The following is a 21773-nucleotide window of genomic DNA, read 5'->3' as shown; positions in this document are numbered from 1 at the left end:
CATCTCAGATCGGCAGGAGGGCTCTCTGATTGGCCCTCCTGATCACATGACGGCCGTGTCCAATCACGGCCATCATGTGATGTAAACAAACAGCCGGTTGCTAGGCAATCGGCTCCTCCTCTCCTCACACAGAAGTCATCGCTGAGGAGAGGAGAGCAGATCGCTGCAGCCGGCTGATGATCAGTGAGTATGAGCTGTTTTTTTACAGCTTTTTACTCACTGATCACCAGTCTAGTGTAATACACAACACACCACACAGTATAAACACAGTCCCCACATATGTCCCCAAAACATACATGTCCCCAAATAATAAAAACACATGTCCCTAATAATAAAAACATGTCCCCCACATATGTCCCACTAAAATCACATGTTCCAATGATTATCTGCACACATATATATGTGATCACCTGCACACATATGTACATGATCATTTGCGTACATATGTCCGTGATCACACAAACCAATTATTATACACTTAACAGAATTTTTTTTACCAAAAACATGTAGCAGAATACATTTTGGCTTAAATTTATGTCAAAATTAGATTTTATTGGATTTCTTTTAAAATAGAAAATATTGTTTTTTTTCCAAATTTCCGCTTTTTGCGCTTATATCGCAAAAAATAAAAAAACGGAGTCGTGAATACATACCACCAAAATAAAGCTCTATTTGTGCGAACAAAATGATAAAAATTTAATTTGGGTACAGTGTAGCATGACCACGCAATTGTCACTGAAAGCGCTAGAGCGATGAAAGCTGAAAATTGGGCTGGGAAGGAAGGGGGCGAAAGTGCCCTGTATTGAAGTGGTTAAAGAGACTGTCAAATTTTTCTTCTGTCTCATGTGTAAAAAATAAAAATGGTTTACGATTCTGTGTTGGGTTGCAGATTGGACAACCCTTTATTAAAAAATAAATAAATTTTGTGTAGCTCAAAGAAAGCGGATTCTACTTTTATAGACTATGTTAGAAGATAAAAACAGTTGGTTAGGCTAATTAACCAAGACCAGAAAAAACTCATGCACAAGGTTCAATGTGCAGACAGTCACTACATTACAAAAGCAAATGCATAGCACGGGATGCTCTGCGAGCGATTCCAAAGACGTGAGCTAATGTTTGACCAACAGTTAGATGGAATGCTAGTCACAGGCTATCTTCTAGGGTACATATGTTAACATTTTCTACTACCACTAACACTAAGGCCAAGACTGCAATAATGTGTGTGATATAATAGAGTTGAAAATTGCTTTTATAACAACTGAAAGAGAAACTACAGTAGTAAAATTAGGTTTATCTGTGCAAGTCTTCAGATAAATACCAACAGATCTTAGCATCCCTTGGCACCAAGACAAACTCCCGACCACCCAGTTGTCAAATTCCAGAGCCTCAGTGGGCAGTAGAGGCTCTGGCATTTGACACATGAATGACAGGGAGTAGCAAAGCTCAATTCCAACTTGGTGAAAATTGATGCCTTCTTTACAGCTAGAGCCTAAACATTACCCTTCACGTTAAGGTTTTCTTGGTTCAGCTAAAACGAGAAAAATCTTTCAAATTTCCCCACACACACACACACACACACACACACTAAGGGGGTCTATGTATTAAAAAAAAAAAAAAAAAGAAGTTTAGACAAATGTCACAAGCATTCGTCTAAAGAATATAAAATTTGACCGTAATTTACTTATTATATATTGATTTATATATTTTTATTATGGGTCTAGATTTAACCAATTGCTTACTGGGCACTTAAACCCCCCCCTGTCCAGATCAATTTTCATCTATCAGTGCTGTCACACTTTGAATGACAATTGCGTGGTCATACAACACTGTACCCAAATTAAATTTTTCCCCACAAAGATTTCTTTTGGTGGTATTTGATCACCTCTGCGGTTTTTATTGTTTGTTAAAAAAAAAAAAAAAAAAAAAAAAAAGTAAAAATATATATTTTTTTATATTTTGTTATAAAATTTGAACTTTTAATTTTTCTCCTTCATTGATGTACGCTAATGAGGCGGCCCTGATGGGCACCGATAGGTGGCAGTGATGGGTACTGATGGGCAGCACTGCTAGGTGCCATTGATTGGCACCACTGGTGGGCATTGATAGGTGACACTTGTGAGCACTGGCAGGGGGTACTGGTGGGCACAGATGAGGCATAATTGCCTCTATTCGGAACAGATGTCCCTTGCAGATGAGCCTGTGATTGGCTTTTTTTCTCCTCATGCTGTCAGCGTGAGGAGAAAAAATAAAATAAAAATAAAAAACGATTACTAAGCTTTTGTTTACATCATGTGATCAGCTGTCATTGGTGATCACCCGAGTCTCAGTGACTCGGTGATCATAGCGCATAGGGAGCGTGCACAGGGGAGGCCACCATATGGAACTAAACTCTCTCAATCAACATTAACCATTTTTAATTGTAATGATGAAAGCTTTAGTAACAGATCGGGAGATATATACTTATATTTACTTGTTTTAAACTACGTTTCTTCATGGTTTTTGGAGTAGGCCAAAATGATACCATACATCCCATCAGCCTTCATGGGCATTTTTTTTGCTTTCATCTTAAAGAAAGGGTTCTGCTAAGAAAATTCTCCTGCCTGAATGCCTGAGCTATGGGCAGATGGGTTCCAGAAAGTGAATGCTATATAATTAAACTGTTCTTACTTAACATGGCCACCGTTAGTTATGCCAAGTGGAGTTTTTTTTCAAAGTGATTTCTCAGTAAAATAAAGCATGGAGACATGAATGGACGGGTGAGCTTGCTTTAAATATTAAAAATGAATTCATTGCATTTTCAATTTGTGGTGATCAGATGCAGTTAAGTTTCAAATTAAGTAAAATACGGTAAAATTTCTACTCTGGTAGAATGCTCATGACATTTGTCCAACAAAACTTTTGTGATACATTTTATTCTGACAACCAAACCTATGAAACTACTACTGAGGATTAATGGACCCATATAAATTCTAATTTTGTGGACTATTTCACATACGCGTTTCTGGTGGAGACATGGCTACCCTATACCAGGATTCACACATTTTTCCAAATAAATAGACAAATGTGTGAATTCTGCGTGAAGATCATTAAAAAATAAAAAAAAACAATTTTTTTTGTTTTGATACTGCATTAAAGTTTTTTTTTTGTTTCCCATGTTTGATTTGGCCACTTAAGCTCCAACAATAGATAACATTACCCAAATATTGCTGTTCTTGCTCGTTAGCATCTGGCCATGTGCTTAATTAACAATATCACAACTGATAAAATAAAAATAAAATATATTTGAAGTTCAGGTCTGTATTTTAAAATATTCGGTCTCAGATTAAACATTGGTATTTTTGTTAGTGAGAAATCACTTGTCAAGGATGATAAAATATTTTTTACATAGGTCTTGATTCCGCTGACACACATATACATCTATGATGTACAAAACAAGTCATAAAAGCATTAAAGGCCTGGAAAAAACACACATATGTCAGAAAACAAACCAAACACTAATATTGGAAATGAAATGTTATAGGTTAGGGTGAAGATACTAAGACATTATTGCGCACACATTTTCTTTTACAGAAAAAAAAACAGTAAGTTTTTAGGTATATACAAGATAGACAAACGGCAGAAAATATTTTCTTGTCGGATCGTATCAAAGTAAGAAAATAAAGGCACAAAAAGCAGCACTTTGAAGTGTCAATTCCCATGACGTAAAAAGAACAGTGCAGTAATCTATAGCAACCAATAATATTTAATCTTTTATTGCTCTGATTAAATATTTGTGAAAGCCATTGATTACTGCACATAATCAATAATGCACAATACTATTGCTTGCTGCCCGTATTAAATAAACTAGGTTTTGCTTATTTCTACGCTGACAGTTTTTTTTTTTTTTTTTTTTAAGAATACGAAGGTTAAGATTGTCAATAATTAGGTAGTAATGTGAGAATTCAATAAAATATGATGTCAGATTCTGCGCAAAATTCTGTTCACGTCTATTGCAGCATTTGGTTCTCTTCTGATATCAAGTCAGTTTTGTATTTAGTCCAATAATTGTGCTCGCATCCATTCCAGCAACAGGGAGGTGTTCGGAAGCCTGTGATAGAAACTAGGGATGCACCGATACCGGTGTGGACACCAAGCATTTGCGCGAGTATCGGTACTCACCCAAATGTCCCCCGATACCACAACCGATACTTTGCGTTGAGATTCGTGTCAACACAAAATGAATGGGCGCAAGACCCAATGCAAAGAATTGCATATGTTTTAAACAATAATGCGATTCCTGTTCAAAATGCATCCGATTTCCCCCACCGTGTGTGTGTAGGAAGGGATTACCATCTAGTGGCCAGTTTAAAAACGGTTAGAACTTGCAATACATAGAGCCTCCATGCTCAGGCTGCTGGAGGTGCTCACAGGGCTGGAGGAGATGTAGATGTGATCCTACTTCTCATCCAGCCCTGTGAGTACCTGCAGTGGCCCTGATTTGTTACCATTGGTGGACCGGGGCACGTATGTAGGTTATGTTGCATGTGGCCAGATGTACTGTGAGTTTTAACATTTTATAAACTGCCCACTAGATGGCGCTTTTCCCTCCATCTACGAGAGAGAGAGAGAGAGAGAGAGAGAGAGAGAGAGAGAGAGAGAGAGAGAGAGAGAGAGAGAGAGAGAGAGAGAGAGAGAGAGAGAGAGAGAGAGAGAGAGAGAGAGAGAGAGAGAGAGAGAGAGAGAGAGAGAGAGAGAGAGAGAGAGAGAGAGAGAGAGAGAGAGAGAGAGAGAGAGAGAGAGAGAGAGAGAGAGAGAGATCATATATACACATACATGCATAGGAGCAGTGGGGGAAATCACATGGGATTCATGCAGGAATGACATTGCATTCCTGTTTAGGTCGCATGCGATTCTTTGCACTGCGGTTTGCGCCAATTTTTTTTTGTATTGACACGAAGTATCGGTTCTTGGTATTGACAAATAGGTAGCTGAAAATATCGGTACTCGTACTTGCTGATTAAAAAAAAAAAACACTATTAGTGCAACCCTAATGTAAACACTTAACAGCAGCCACTTTTGGACTTGTTCTCAGTATTGTTCTGTGCAAGATTGACAGTGTCATCTGGTCCATTTGCTCTCTTCTTCAAAATCAATGGTATAACCATTTTGAAAACACTTTCAAATAGATCATCGACATTGTGTCCAGTCTTTGCACTGGTTTCAAAACACATCTTCTCTGCAGCAGGTGCATAGCTGTCATCCACCATTCTGTATTTCATTATGCGTTTGTATAGGGCATGGGCATCTTCTATATTGACCTGTTTGCGAACTTTGGAATTACTAGAGGTGCGAGGCCTTTCACCATTAGATTCTACTTCTCCTTCTTCAAAGCCATCAGTCAGGTCAACTTTATTTCCCACCACAACAAAAAGGCAATCACTGTTGGCTGTGTCGGTGAGGCCTAGGAATCGATCTTCAAGCTCCACAAGGCTCTGCATATTGCCAACATCGTAGGTTAAGATAATGGCAGAGGCTGATCTACAGTACATAGAGCCCAGGCCATGAAACTGTTCCCTTCCTAGAAGACAATGAAAACACAATGTTAATAAGCAGGATATAAAAGAGGTGTATTTTTTATTTATTTTTTTGCATCCTGCTTTATGCCATGATGTTTCGCCAACTACAAAACACACAAGGCAAGTCCAACTAGTTCAAGAAGCTATTTTTAGAATCCGTTCTTTCATGATCCTTAACAGAGGCAAGCATGTTTAGCGAGTTGGTTTACTTTTCCTTCAAGACAATGGAGTCAATTTACGAAAACTGGAGAGTGCAAAAATCGAGTGCAGCTGTACATGGCAGCCAATCAGCTTCTAACTTTAGCTTGTTCTATTAAGTTTTGACAATAAAACCTGGAAGCGGATTGGTTGCTATGCAGAGCTGCACCAGATTTTGTACTCCAATGTTTTTCATTATAACATCATGGATGCCCCATCACTTGTATTTTAGCAGACACTGTTACAACACAGATTTGAAACATTTGTCACTTTTTCAGAGATCTCACAAACCAAAACGAACAAGACAATCACAAGCAACCTTCACTAAACATGGTCTCCTGGAGTTTGGTCCTTCCATTGACCTCCTGAGAAGGTTTCTCCTGATCCCTTCCTTGCTTCTGACCCTTCTTAGGTGAAAGTTTTTAGCCTTTCAGCTAAGAATTCAGCTCGGGTATTGATCCTTCTAGTTGTCCTGTGTTACAGACTGTCTTGTCTGGTTCCTTCTGGTTCTGTAAGCCAATGGTTCTCAACCCTGTCCTCAAGTACCCCCAATAGGCCATGTTTTGGGAATTTCTCTTCGAAAAAATAGCTGTCCAAAATACTAAGCCATTGACTCCAATTTAAAGCACCTGTGCAAGATAAAAAGGAAAACCTGCAAACATGGCCTGTTGGGGGTACTTGAGGACAGGGTTGAGAACCACTGCTGTAAGCGACAGCTGCTAACCCCTCAGCTGCACTGCTTTTGGATATGCCAACCGCTTCTGAATGCCTGTGTCCCCGAATGAATGATGGGCAAAATAAGATTTTGGTACTTTCCCCAAAAATCTTTCTTTGAGTCCATTAAGGGATGTAGGCCTCATCTCTGTTTTTTACTGGCTCTACATACTGCCTACTGCTCTCACAACTGAGGCATGATGAGTAGCAAAGGGGTGATGTAGAGGATGGCTTACAACCTTTTCTGTTGGCCAATGTCCTAACTTCCTGTAGGTAGCAATATAACCCAATAGTCTCTAAATTCCGGTGTCCCACAATGGACTTGAAGAAACAGATTTTTGATATGTGCAAAAGTCCCTAGACGTGGGGGCTGTATTCGTTTTATTCTTCAGGCCAAGAACCTACAAAAAAGAAGGGTTAATTTTTGCAGAAATGCAGTGTCCTTGACATTTCCTGCAGATGAACTGGAAGCATAAATTATAATCTTTCTTCTGTAAACACTTACTCTCCCCATCCCTATGCAATGAAGATGAACAAAGGCAGACATGTTTAAAAATGACATGAGTTGTTATTCAAGGCAGTACTACATAAAAATAAAGTTAAAAAAAGCCAAAAAAACGAATGCAGTCACCACATCTAAGTAATGGTAACCTGAAATATATTAAATCTTTGTTTTTGGATTTAGATATGCTTTAACACACCTGGTCTGCTGCACATATAGTCCAAGGTATGTAAAGTACTGAAAAGAAGTATCAGAGTACTGATCCCATCATGCATAAGGGATATCTTTTCTGATATAGGACTGTAAGCGTTAAACAGTGCGAAAGTTGTTAAAAGCCTAAAACTGTATAGATTGGGGAAATAAGGGGTTAGCGAATAGAAATCTAAACAACTGATATACAGATAAAATACCAAACTAGAACGTTAGCCAAGTGGTTTGGATTCAGTATCTGAGGTTTTTACTGCTTGAGTCATCTCGAAAGTTTATTTCCCCATTTAAGCCGGCCATAGACAGCTTGAATCTCAGCCAGTTCAGCAGGAACCATGGATGAGCAGGTTGATTGTACCCAAGTTGATGAATCGGCCAACCTGGGTACAACCAGCCTGTTAGATTTTACATGCAATTATTGCTAGCAGCGATTATAGTCGCTAGCAGTAGTCACATTGTTTTCCCAGAGACGACCGCTTCTCCTGCCAGAACACCACAATGGCCCTGCGGGAGGGATTCTCCTATCAGACTTGACTGTTGATGGGGGAATCGAGTGATATGGTACAATAAAACAGGAACCCAGGGTGCAGGGAAAAAAAAACGAAAAAAAATAAAAAAAAATTCGCTCCATCACCAAGTAGGCCAGATATAGGCATGAATATGTATGCTAATAGTGCGTTTACAACTACAGTCTAAGCTTCCAAAGTGGCATGAAGCTTGTAAAATGCATTGTATATGCTAGCTGAATTCAACATTTCTACAGACAACTGTATTCATGCAAAGAATGAGAAATGTCCCTGTCTTTAGAAAGATCATATGACAAGGGTAATTTTTCATGCAACTCTTATATAATGGGGGTTACAAACATAGCAAATAGAACCTTAGGAGAACAGAGTTAGCATCAAAGGGAGTTTGCAAAACAAATGATGCCCCATTATTTGCCTGACACAGGTGAGCGGCAGATTTACATTGCATTTGCAAAGCAGCCAGTTCCTCGCATTCAAATGACTTTATTTACGGTCACATGTGTAGTCAATATCCCCGAGACATTTATGGGGTTATTTTACTAAAACCGCAGAGCGCAAAATCTGGTGCAGTTCTGCATTAGAAGCATTTGAAGCCAATCAGCTTCCAGGTTTTATTGCCAAAGCTTAATTGAACAAGCTGAAGTTAGAAGCTGATTGGCTACCATGCACAGCTGCACCAGATACTGAGTTTTAGTAAACCTCCCCTTGTGTGTTCATATTTAAGGCCTGGTTCACATTATTAATTTTTTGGTGCTTTTTACAGCAATAGACTACAACCATTTAACATAGATTTCCTATCGGACACGTTCACGTCTATGGTTTTTTTCAGCCGCTGCGTTTTTGGAAGGGTCAGGGACTTTTTTAAATGCAAAACGGCGCATACTTCAATGGAGACACTTTAGCATGTAGTGTGTTTGATACATTTGGATGTGTTTTTTAATCTGCCCAACAAGTTGGCCAAAAAAAAAAAAAACCCCCACCATCAAAAGACTCAAAAACGCATCAAATTTATGTTCAAAATGGCACTGCAAAAAGCATTGCAGAAACGGATCAAAAGCAAACTGCATAGTTGTGAACCAGGCCTAACACATGATTTGCGTAGAAAATAAGAATTTCAAGGTTTATCTTTATATCTCGCTATTAGATCGTAAGCTCTTCTGAGCAGGGCCCTCTTAATCCTCTTGTATTTTATTGTATTATAACTATTGTCTCCCTTTTATACTGTAAAGCGATGTGTAAACTCTTTGCGCTACAAATCCTGTATAATAATAACAATAATAATAATAATAATAATAATAATAATAATAATAATAATAATCTCACTCCTCAACCCCTTCACACTGTCAGCTGATGTCACAGAGCCAGTCCAGGCTCTGAAAAGATCCTGACCATATGGCACCTGGCTCAGCCTCTTTCCAGTGAGCGCTGGAGGGGAGAGCAGAGAGCTGGTGACCGACAGTCTCAGCTCTCTGCTCAGAGTGGGTGGGAGAACTGAGAGATCAGCGTTTGATCACTCAGTTCTCAGTGCAAAGCCAGCAGGGGACAGATGCAGCACTGACTCAATAACATCCACCTAGGTGGGTATAAATGTTCTTGTTTTTTAATCCATACTTCCCTTTTGGCAGCATTCTATAAAGTGGACGAGGAGTTTTCTGCTGAAAGGGAAGAGGAAAAAGGCCAAAACTTTTTAAGGACAGCAATATGAAGTTTTGGCCTTTTGTTCCTCCCTGTAGTGATATAATGTATATTCCATCAGAAAAGGTCTGGTCAGCTTTATAGATAACTTTTCCCCCAATAAAAGCAATGTCTGCTTGCTCTGGAGAAGATCTTGGCTGATATGTGACGGTTTTTTATTACAGCCGATATCAGTGACTCTGGTTTAGTCACATTTTTTTCCACATGACTAAAACGAACCAAGACTGGGTGACAAGAGAAAACTGTATGAGATCTTATAAAACTAAAGTGCAACATACTTCCTAAATCATTACAGGAGAACTGAAAACGTTGCATAACATGACATCTGCACAGTATTGTGACTAGTAAAGGAGTCATGTAAACTTTTGGCCTGTGATTTGGCAAATGGACGGGTTTACATTTCTAAATAAATATACAAAGTGGAGTGCTAGTATCGTAGTCACTCTAATATCAACAAATCGTGAAAATAAAATTACAATCATAATCTCATTATAATCATCATATATACACTAGATCACCAAAAGTATTGGGACACCTGCCTGCACATGAACTTTAATGGAGTCTTAGTCCATAGGGTTAAATACTGCGTTGGCCCAACCTTCGCTGCTATAACAGCTTCAAATCTTCTGGGAAGTCTGTGCACAAGATTTAGGAGTGTGTCTATGGGAATATTTGACCATTCTTCCAAAAGTGCATTTGTGAGGTCAGGCACAAATGTTGGACCAGAAGTCCTGGCTCACCGTCTCCAATCCAATTCATCCCAAAGTTTTGCTATTGGGTTGAGGTCAGGACTCTGTGCAGGCCAAGTTCCTCCACCCCAAACTTGCTCATCCATGTCTTTATGGGCCTCGCCTTGTGCACTGGTGCAAATCATTTGGTGGAGGGGGGATTTTAGTGTAGGGGATGTTTTCAGGAGTTGGGATTGTTGGCCCCTTCGTTCCACTGAAGGCGTCAGCATAACAAAACATTGGACAATTTAATTCTCCAAACTTTGTGGGAACAGTTTGGGGATGGCCCCTTCCTGTTCCAACACGACTGCACACCAGTGCACAAACAAGGCCCATAAAGACATGGATTATCGAGCTTGGGGTGGAGGAACTTGACTGGTATGCATAAAGTCCTGACCTCAACCCGATAGAACACCTTTGGGATGAATTAAAGTGAAGACTGCAAGCCAGGCCTTCTCGTCCAAATCAGAGGCTGATCTCACAAACGTGCCTCTGGAAGAATGGTGAAACATTCTTATAGACACACTCCTAAACCTTGTGGACAGCCTTCCCAGAAGAGTCTAAGCTGTTATAGCTGCAAAGGGTGGGCCAAATCAATATTGCACCCTATGGACCAAGACTGGGATGCCATTAAAGTTCATGTGCGTGTAAAGGCAGGTGTCCCATATAATTATATATATATATATATATATATATATATATATATATATATATATATATATATATATATATATATATATATATATAACACACACACACACACGTTTGTTTCCAGCTTCTAGTAGAAGATTGTTCTTGCTCTGTTGACAGTTGTGAACATCAGAATCTCCCAAGTCAGATATATATTGTGGTTTATCACCTGGATGAAAGCATGCATTATAAAGTGTTCTATGGCTTAGATCCAGACACATTCACCATCGCCAGCTGCCAAGTACTCAAGGAACAACAACAACATATTTTATTTTACTGAAAACAATACTCCCCCATTCACCTTAGTTGCCCCGAGAGTTCAAAGTGAAAATAACTTCTCTTTATTGCTTTACCCTGAAAGGACACCAGTTGTGTTCTTTTCCCTCTGCAGGGTAATGATTTCTATTGTTACAAGACTAATTTCACCGATGTGACCAACCTGGCCTGTAAAGGTTATCCTTGAAGGCTAAATTTACCTTTTCCAAAACCAGCCTGTAAAGTCAAGGGAGCCAGGTAGATATTCAACTCAAAGAACTGTGCAGCTTCATAAAATGTTCTTTTTTGTCATCCCGGTAAGCTATTTGGGCCCCATTGGAAGCCTGGCTGGAGAACTCCCAGTTAGTAACCCTCTCCTTCTCGTATCCTGTTGTCAAGACCTGAAAATTTTTGGGGCGCTCACTTATTACAGGAAGGAAAACTAAAGCCGCGTACACACGGGCGGACTGTCTGGCCAACTTAGTCCATCGAAACACATTTCAGCGGACAGTCCGCTCGTGTGTGGGCTTCAGCGGACTTTTTCAGCGCGCAGTCTGGCGGACTAAGTATTTCGGAATTTCCATAATATTGTCCGTCGTACTTTGGTTTCAGCGGACAATCTGCTCGTGAGTAGGCTAGTTCGACGGACTAAGTATGGCGCATGCTCAGAAAGGATTTACACGGCGAAAGGTTGCATTGCTGTGTATTGGACTTCCTATTTCTAGTCCCGTCGTACGTGCTGTACACGTCATCACGCAAACTTTCGACGGACTGTTTTGCATCCGTGTGTGGTCAAGTCCGTTCATTCGAAAGTAGGACGGACTGTCCGTCGGATTGTCTGACGGACTAAGTTGGCCATACAGTCCGCCCGTGTGTACGCGGCTTAACAATTTTTGGAATTTGGGGGGTTTGGAAATTTCTTTCCAAATTATTGTCCCATCTCTGTGGTCAGTGCTTCACAGGCGTGATAATTCCGATTCTAGTAAAAACACCACATGGTACTGCCATTTGTCAAGAAACAGTCATATAAATGCAGGTATATGTCTTAGAACTTTGGGCCAGATCAACTATGACATGCACCTCATAACACAAAGGTTCACGATTACCAAACACTGAATTAAGCTTAGTTTACACCAATGTGTTTGGTGCAGCCTGCGTTTGTGTGTGCACAGCAGCCCATTCACTTGGGTGGGCCGCTGTACCTGCGGGAAACGCAGGAAAAAAGGTCCCTGCACCTCTATAAAACCAGAGCTCCAGGAAACTTGCATGGGAGTTTTTTCCCCATGCGATTATGCACCTGCAAACACACTGCGTGTCTGAATGCGTGGGGGCGCCATTAAGAATGAATGTCAGCTTAGGGGGTAACGATCTTTTTGTATGCAAGTTAAAATTTCCAGATAAGTGAGTAAATTAAAGTACAATATAAGCCACGATGATGTGAAAACGAGAAGAGACCAAAATTTGAACTGAAAAAGTTGAAATGAGTCTCTTGGGAAATTTTGCTGAAGTGGTGAGAAAAAAACCCCAAATATGAATGTAAGCTCTGTGCATCTGTAAAGGAACAGCAAGTTTTGGCATCGGGTGGTTGCGGGTGCAGGAAGAGGTGCAATTCCCACACTCTTAACCAAAAAGTAGGAACCGTCCTAGCCTAACGGAGACCGAAAAAATGTAACAAATTCTTTAAACACCGGAGATCCGATCGGGTATGCCCGTCAGTTTTTCAGGTGGACCTGATCGGATGGTTCATGCATACCTATGGAGTGATGGGTGTAAATGAACTTGTGCCTATTTAGGGTGAATATATTTTTATTTTATTTTTTTCAAGTTTTTTATTATCATTATCGAAAAAAATTACAGTATAATCCTAGAAAAATCATTACAATATAATTCACAGTGAAGTCTAAAGATGTGTCCACAGTCTATTGGTTATCTTACCATTGTCACAATTAGAACAATACAAAAAAATTCAATATAAAATAATATGAATATATAATATATTTATTAAATATAAATAATATAAATGTGACTTTGACTGCATCCATTCAATTTCATGTTGTACACCTGACCATTTTAAGATAGGTTAAAGCCTCACTCCCCCTCCGACAACCCAAAAGGGATCACGCTGTGTCTGAGGGGTGAGGGTTCTCCCTCTCACCATCCAGTATGTTCTATAAACTTGTTATCATCCTGCCATATCCAGCTCAAGGGTATTGCAGATTTTAACAGGGGTACAATATAATGTTCCCAACCTACTAGAGCAAAGTCTAACATCCTGACCTTAGTATAATAAGCTAGTATATAAACCTGAGAATTCCTATGTAACTTAAGGAAAAGCTATACTGTTCCTAAAACAGAAAAAGAAAATATTTTAAACAGAAAAGGACTAGAGGAGAAGAAAAGATAAAGGAATAGTAAAGAAGAGAGTATAGAATGCCTTTCTGTCCGATGTAAAGTGCAAAAATAAGAGATTCGTGTTGCTACCTATGCCTGGTAACAGAGAAATTCCCAGAAACCGAGCCCAGGGTTCCCATGTAGCTTCAAATTGTATGGTCTTGTCCAAGAAGGAACTGGCCATTTTTTCCTGTTCCATTATCCATGAAATCTTTCTTTTCATGGACAATAGAGATACCGAAGACCTCTTCCATGTTTTGGCAATAGTTAACTTGGCTCCCGTCAATATAAACAGAATCAATTTACGGGTGATTTTAGGCACATGCGGCAAGAATCCATTCAGCAAGGCAATCGCTGGTGTTTGGGGGATAGCACAACCTGTGACCTTTCGTATGATGTGGAAGACCCTATTCCAAAATCCTTGGATTCTGGGACATGCCCACCATATGTGAATCATAGAACCCATTCCCTGGCAGCCTCTAAAGCATATAGGTGAAGAGGAAGGGAACATTGCTGCCAATCTTGTGGGAACCAAGTACCATCTCGTGAATATTTTGACATTGGCCTCTATGAGTGAAGTATTGTATATGCCTTTAAATCGAGCGAAACTAGTTCTCCTGCCGAATATATTTTTATTTAATAAATTTTTGCAGATAAAGCAATAGGCGGTACAAAAGAGAAAGGAGGGAGAATAGTGGTAAACAAATACCACTGCATAACAGAAAAACAAACATACATTGAAAATGGTAAATCGCAAAATCGGTAAGTGAAATTGGGTAGAATATGAGCAAGTATGCGCAGGAACAAGTAAAGATAAGAAAATCAAGAAGGGTGGGGAGTAGACAGTATTCGGTATGCAGTTTCATCAGAATATTTTAAAATCTTAGCAACTCCACGTTGACTACCTGGGACTCAATCTCTTCTACATGTAGTCTGCTATGGCAAAGGAGAATCCAACTTGCAAACACAGAAAGATTATCCTTTTAAACAGAAAGTTTGCCCAGAAGCATGTCAGAGGAAGAATAATGGAGCCAAATATAGCAGTTTAACCACTTCGTTTACTTACTATACTGCAGAACGTCATATGAGACCCCGGGGTTTCAGTGGGGATATGTGAACAATGCCTGCGGTTCCAGGCATCATTCAGATATCATTTTCTTCAGCTGAGCATTCCCTGCACCGTAAGAACAATCATAGTAGCTAATCAGCCACTTGATTGTGCTAACAAGCGGTGAGAGGCGACTTCTCCTCCACCCTCTCCTGCCGCCCTTTGGTGCTTTCACCAGCTTGCCCGTGCGATCGGCGAGCCAGAGAAGGAATCTGCTGGAGCTGGATGTTAGCCATAGAGAAAACCAAGGGCCAGATGGTCCCTGGCAGTCACTGACTCCGAGGCCTGGTCGTGACGTTATGACGTCCGGGCCGGAGGAAGTAAACAATGCTGAGGACTCGGCAGGAAAGCCTGAGATCGTTTATTTTTTTTATCCTGGAGGAGAGATGTGGGGTCTTATAGTCCCACATCTCTCCACAAAGAGAACCTGTCATGCCCTATTCCTGATACAAGTGATGTTTACATTCTTTGTAATAGGAATAAAAGTGATAAAAAAATAATAATAATAATAAATAATTCAAGCACCCCTGTAAAGGGTACATAGGTTGCGTCCGCATATGTAAACGACATTCAAATCACACATATGAGGCATCACCACAAACGTTAAAGAAAGAGCAATACTTCTAGTCCAAGACTCCCACTAACTCTAAACAGTGGTGGGCCGCTGTCAGGAAGTACAGGTTTGTCGTATAAGGATGTTAGTGGGCAGGGATCTGGACAGTGCATAGGAATCCTGCCAACGGTACTATAGGGACAACGTTGCTAGGATCAAGGGGGAGATCCTTGACATGGTGTGGAATTTAGCAGTATAACCCCATAGTAGCGCACAGAGAACCACTGGTGCATATCTTGTTCAACCACTGTGAAGGGTTTGGTCAATGAACAAGGAAACCATTCAAGTAGTCTGGAGATAATAACTGAAGCATGATAGATTTCAAAGTCTGGGAGACCTATACCCACCAATAATTTTTTGGAAACATAACACTTTATATCTTGGTCTGGAGGGGTGATGTTGCCATAGAAACTTAATTGCCAAGGAGCGCAGTGTTCGGAAAAAGGCCGTCGGAAGAGTTATAGGGAGAGCGTGGAACAAATAAGTGTAGGAAGAATATCCATCTTAAAAACATTAATGCAGCCAAACCATGATATCTCAAGATGGTGGCAGGATTCCAAGCATCGCCCGATTTTGGTCAGCAGAGGGCTAAAATTCAGGGAGTATACAGTTGTGCTCATAAGTTTACATATCCTGGCAGAATTTATGATTTCTTGCCATTTTTCAGAGAATATGAATGATAACAAACATTTTTTTCACTCGTGGTTAATGTTTGGCTGAAGCCATTTATTATTAATCAACTGTGTTTACCCTTTTACAATCATAATGGCAACAGAAATGACCCAAATGACCCTGATCAAAAGTTTACATACCCTGGTGATTTTGGCCCGATAACATGCACACAATTTGACACAAGGGGGTTTGAATGGCTATTAAAGGTCTCCATCCTCACCTGTGATCTGTTTTCTTGTAATTAGTGTGCGTGCATAAAAGGTCAATGAGTTTCTGGACTCCTCACAGACCCTTGCATCTTTCATCCAGTGCTGCACTGACGTTTCTGGATTCCAAGTCATAGGGAAAGCAAAAGAATATAAAAAGATATCCAAGGAATTGAGAATGCCAATCAGCAGTGTTTAAACGCCAATCAAGAAGTGGAAAATGAGGGGTTCTGTTGAAACCAAACCACAGTCAGGTAGAACAACTACAATTTCAGCCACAAAATAATTGTTCAGGATACAAAGAAAAACCCACAAATAACTTCAGGTGAAATACAGGATTTTCTGAAAACGTGGTGTTGCCATTTCAAGATGCACAACAAGGAGGCACTTGAAGAAAGATGGGCTGCATGGTCAAGTCGCCAGAAGAAAGCCATTACTACGCAAATGCCACAAATTATCCCACTTACAATACGCCAAAATAGCACAGAGACAAGCCTCAAACCTTCTGGCACAAAGTCATTTGGAGTGACGAGACCAAAATTGAGCTTTTTTGGCCACAACCATAAATGCTACATTTGGAGAAGAGTCAACAAGGCCTGTGATGAAGGGTACGGAGGTGGATCGCTGATGTTTTGGGGGAACATTTGCATTTATCAGTCAGCTGCACATGGGACAAACTTGGGCATTCTAACATGACAATGATTCAAAACACAAGGCCAAGTTGACCTGTCATTGACTACAGCAGAATAAAGTGAAGGTTCTGGAGTGACCATCTCAGTCTCCTGACCTCAATATCATTGAGCCACTCTGGGAAGATCTCAAACATGCAGTTCATGCAGGACAGCCCAACAATTTACAGGAAATCACAAATCAAGTGACATATGGTGCAAATAAATAAACAGTGAACGTTCAAAAATTTATAAACACAAAATAGATGTGTACATATAAAAAAAAAAAAAAAAAAAACTTGATAAGTGATAGGAATCAAAGTAAATGGAGATATAGAGAGATATATATATATATATATATATATATATATATATATATATATATATATATATATATATATAAATAAAATGTATAAAAAATAAATGAAAAAAGTCCATTGAGATAATAAAATAAATAAGAAGGAAAAATCCTTTGGAGGTACAAAGTTCTAAGGGTTATCCACCTTCATCAACAGGGAAAGAGGGGGAGAAAAGGAAAGGAGCCACTCAGCAGGGTATAGCAGGAACAGACCAACAGGCACTCCAACCTGAATTCTTTTCCATTCCATTGCCATTTCCACATTCATGTTCCTGACTTCAAAGTCTGTGGAAAAAAACTTTGGGTCGGAGTGTATTCCCCCGTATTGGAGTGCCTGTTGATCTGTTCCTGCTATACCCTGCCGAGTGGCTCCTGTCCATACTCGGAGGATCCCGGAGGCATCAGATACTTACCAGTCCCTCTGCGTCGACTTGTGCCCATTTACACCTCTGGGTCCGATCAAAAAAAAAATGGAGGTCAGTTTGGGCAGACCGGATCAGAGGCAGCTGGGTGTAAAACGGACTGCTGAGTCTATTTACTCCATAGAGCAGGGTCCATCTGTGTCTACGCTAGAAACTTGAGCAGACACGGACCTGATCGGAACAAAAGGCACTTGTGTAAAGGGCCCTAACTATATAGTAGAGCTGCACGATTCTGGCTAAAATGGGAATCAATTTTTTTTTGCTGAGAATATAGATCACGATTCGCTCTTCATTCTTGCGGCGTAACATTATCTTTCACTTTAAAACAAAAAAATTGGGCTAACTTTACGGTCTTGTTTCTTTTTATTATTCATTGAAGTGTTTTTTTTCCTAAAAAAATTGCGTTTGAAAGACCGCTGGCCAAATACAGTGCGACATAAAATATTGCAGCAATTAACATTTTATTCCCTAGGGTCTCTGCTAAAATATATATAAATGTTTGGGGGTTCCAAGTAATTTTCTAGCAAAAAAATATGGATTTCAACTTAAGAAACAAGTGTCAGATAAAGATTTTGACTTTAAGTGGTTAAAATTCCTGCATTTAGGCCCCCATTCACACAGAAGTGGTTTTCAGGCGCTACAGCGCTAAAAACAGCGCATGCATAGCTCCTGAAAAAATCCGGCATCTTTCACTCCAGTGTGAAAGGCCTCCGGCTTTCACACTGGAGCGGTGCTCTAGCAGGACGGTGGACGCGGCTGAGCCTCATGCACGGATTTAGAAAATTGCACACATAGTCCCCACCGTGGGTGTACGTCACATGCAGAGTGCGCTCCCGGCCCCCTCAATGCACGCATGTCAGAGCTAACCAGCAGCTGCTTGGACATACTCCCCTGCTCATGCATGAGAGAAATACGTCAGATGTCAGTCACAGCAGCAGGGGTGTACCGACACAATTTTTCTGATGCAACGGCTTTTAACCGCTTCCAGACCAGCCGTTGCACCTATACTGCGGCAAGATGGCACCGCTGGGCGAGCTGTCATAGTTGTAAGTCAGCTCTTTAAGATGCTTTAGCAGGCCCGCAGCGTGTCCTGAGCCGATGTGTGTGCCCGCCGAGTAAGATGACCGCTGGGCACACACGATCACTCATGTCAGAGTGAGAACCAGGATTTGTGAACACACAAATCCCGGTTCTCTCAGGGGAGAGGAGACAGATCGTGTGCTCCTACTAAGTAGGAACACCGATCGGTCTCCTCCCCTAGTCAGTCCCATCCCCCCACAGTTAGAACACACCTAGGGAACACAGTTAACCCCTTAATCTAGTGTTACCCCCTTCCCTGCCAATGAAATTTATACAGTAATCAGTGGCTATTTTTTAGCTCTGATCGAGTATTCACCCCCTTGGCTATTTACCTATTTCATTACATTACAGCCTTTAGGTCAATGTTTTTTTACATCTGAATTGTATGTGAGGGATCAGAACACAATAGTCTAAGTTGGTGAAGTAAAATAAGAAAAATATATACATAAAACTATTTTTCAGAAAAAATAAAATAAAATGATAATTGGCATGTGCGTATGTATTCACCCCCTTTGTTATGAAGCCCATAAAAAGCTCTAGTGCACCCAATTACCTTCAGAAGTCACATAATTAGTGAAATGAGGTCCACCTGTGTGAAATCTAAGTGTCACATGACCCGTCATTACATATACACACCTTTTTGAAAGGCCCCAGAGGCTGCAACACCTAAGCAAGTGGCACCACTAACCAAACACTGCCATGAAGACCAAGGAACTCTCCAAACAAGGGACAATGTTGTTGAGAAGTACAAGTTAAGTTTAGGTAAAAAAAAAAAAAAAATATATCCACATCTTTGATGATCCCTATAAAATCTATAAAAAAAAAAAAAACAAATGGAAAGAACATGGCACAACAGCAAATCTGCCAAGAGACGGCCGCACACCAAAACTCACTGACTGGACAAGGAGGGCATTAATCTGAGAGGCAGCACAGAGACCCAAGGTAACCCTGGGAGGAGCTGCAGAGTTCCACAGCAGAGACTGGAGTATCTGTACATAGGACGACAATAAGCCGTATGCTCCATAGAGTTGGGCTTAATGGCAGAGTGGCCAGAAGAAAGCCATTACTTTCAGCAAAAAACAAAATGGCACATTTAAAATTTGCAAAAAGACATGTGGGAGTCTCCCAAAATGCATTGAGGAAGGTTCTCTGATCTAATGAGACTAAAAATTTCCTTTTTGGCCAGCAAAAAAAAAAAAGCCATGTCTGGCGCAAACCCAAACACATCACCCAAAGAACACCATAATGGTGGCAGCATCATGCCGTGGGGATGTTTTTCAGCAATGGGGACTGGGAAACTGGTCAGAGTTGACCGTCAGAGAGGACTGTGAATGAGTGACACAGCCAGGTATGACAGCTAGCGGGAGGGAGGGGAAGATCAGAGCGGACATGCTACACCCTGAATATGGGTGTAACATGTTAACGAAAGGTGAACTCAATGGTGTCAAAGGCCACATTCCGGAAGCAAGTTTAAACAAGCCCTAAGGGCATTGGGTACAAATTGACATGTCGGCCTATATCTGCACACATTGGGTCAGATCTGCAAACTCGTGTTCAGGCTGACGAGCCTGAACAGACCTGCATGTAAATGGATCCTATTCTAGCTGCACACAGGGATAGGTTGCAGTGCGTTTTTAAAAAAGGGGCCTTATATGCAAACTGCTTACATCTTAACATTTTCTTCCTATAAAACAAGTGTTATCGACTAGAACAGCACAAATCTAAACTTACGTGCAGTTTTACATGTATTTATTGAGTAAACGTAAAAGAAAAAAAAAGAAAGGACTTGCTGTAATATTAGAACCAACATCACAACACATCATAAGTGTGCAGAACAATAAATAAGAAGGCTACTACACTTAGCTGTTTTTCTTATAACAATCTAGCATTGCTTTTAATCCCACATTTTTACAAATCATCATATATACACAATGGGAATACGCAGTACCATAGGAGTGTTAACAAAGAAGTTATTTGCCTGAAACGCCAGTGGGAAGGGGAATATTTCCAGCAGTGGGAAGCTTTCTCCAGGAATGCAGGACATGTGAGCAGTACAGAGCATGGCCAGAAGTATATTTATAGACTACATGATAATGATTCTGGTTATTCTAGAACATTCACTAGCAGACTGCTAAGCATCAATGGTCTATCAGTTTAAGGTGTTCAAATTTCCCTGTGCACACAACCATGCATGTGTCGCGCATTCATTATCGGTGACTAGCCAAGATCACTAGTTTACCACAACATCTCAAACTCCTTTCTTGCAGCCCTTAGGCAAAACAAATGGGGTCCCAGTCTTTTCCATGAATCACTATGGTGAAGTTTTCTTGCATTATATTACAGGTATACAATTTTACAAAGTAACCAAATACAATAATTCTAAAGCCGAAATCCAGCCAAAAAACCTTTTTAGTATATTTGCACAGCAAGAATAAAAATGATCACTCTGGATGCCACAGCGTTCGTTGCGATTGTTACATCTCTTATCAAAAAATTAGTTTATGATGTCACTTCCAGGTCCAAGTCCCGTTGACAGTTTCACTGGCCACCAAGGCCGCAAAAGAATATAATGCAGTGCGATATGCATTACATTCAGTGGAGGGAGACCCTGGACGTCTCATTAAAGAGAACCTGTTACCAAAAAAAAAAAAAAAAAAAAAAAAAAAAAAATGCAATACATAGGGGACTTATGGTTTATGCGATGAAAAAAATAAAAAATAAAAAATAAAATAAAATAAAAGAAAAAAAGAACAACTGAGTGTGATAAACATGTTACATATTACCACACATGCCAGAATGAGAGCAATATTGCCAGCACCAGACCTCCTTCGTAAATCTAAAACTGATGACCCATGGGGGCTTATAAAGCCTTGTCTATGGGAAATATAGGGTACTGAAGTTTGTCCCCATTTCATGGGCGCAGGCAAATCTGTTGAGTATCAATTTACTCAGTGCAATCTCGGATTTTATATTTTACCAAAACAAATAAACAAATTGGGTAATTTATTATGGGTTGGGCAGGATGATAACTTTCACTTCTGATCACCTAAGGCGACCGGAAAGGAAGTGGCTGCGGGTACATGTAAAAATCGGGGTACCCGCTCCCCCCCTCCCCAAAAGCTCCGTTTCACCATGGAGGAGCTGGGGAAGAGGTCATAAAGCAGAAGTTCCACTTTTGGGTGGT

The 21773-nt window shown here is 40.3% G+C and overlaps 1 protein-coding gene across 1 annotated transcript in view; it reads right to left on the bottom strand.

Moving 5' to 3' along the window:
* Positions 1-3261: 3261 nt before the first annotated feature.
* The window catches only part of RAB20 (RAB20, member RAS oncogene family), a 45888-nt gene continuing 27376 nt past the window's right edge, over positions 3262-21773 (bottom strand). Inside the window, exon 2 of the mRNA XM_077482898.1 lies at positions 3262-5557. Coding sequence (XP_077339024.1) covers positions 5040-5557 — 518 coding nt within the window. The 3' untranslated portion in view covers positions 3262-5039. The remainder of the gene's footprint in view (positions 5558-21773) is intronic.

The sequence above is a fragment of the Lithobates pipiens genome, unplaced genomic scaffold (assembly GCF_037356315.1).
Source record: "Lithobates pipiens isolate NorthernLeopardFrog02 unplaced genomic scaffold, aLitPip1_a1.2 Scaffold_16, whole genome shotgun sequence".
Lineage (NCBI taxonomy): Eukaryota > Metazoa > Chordata > Amphibia > Anura > Ranidae > Lithobates > Lithobates pipiens.
This window is presented reverse-complemented; position numbering and strand designations above follow the sequence as displayed.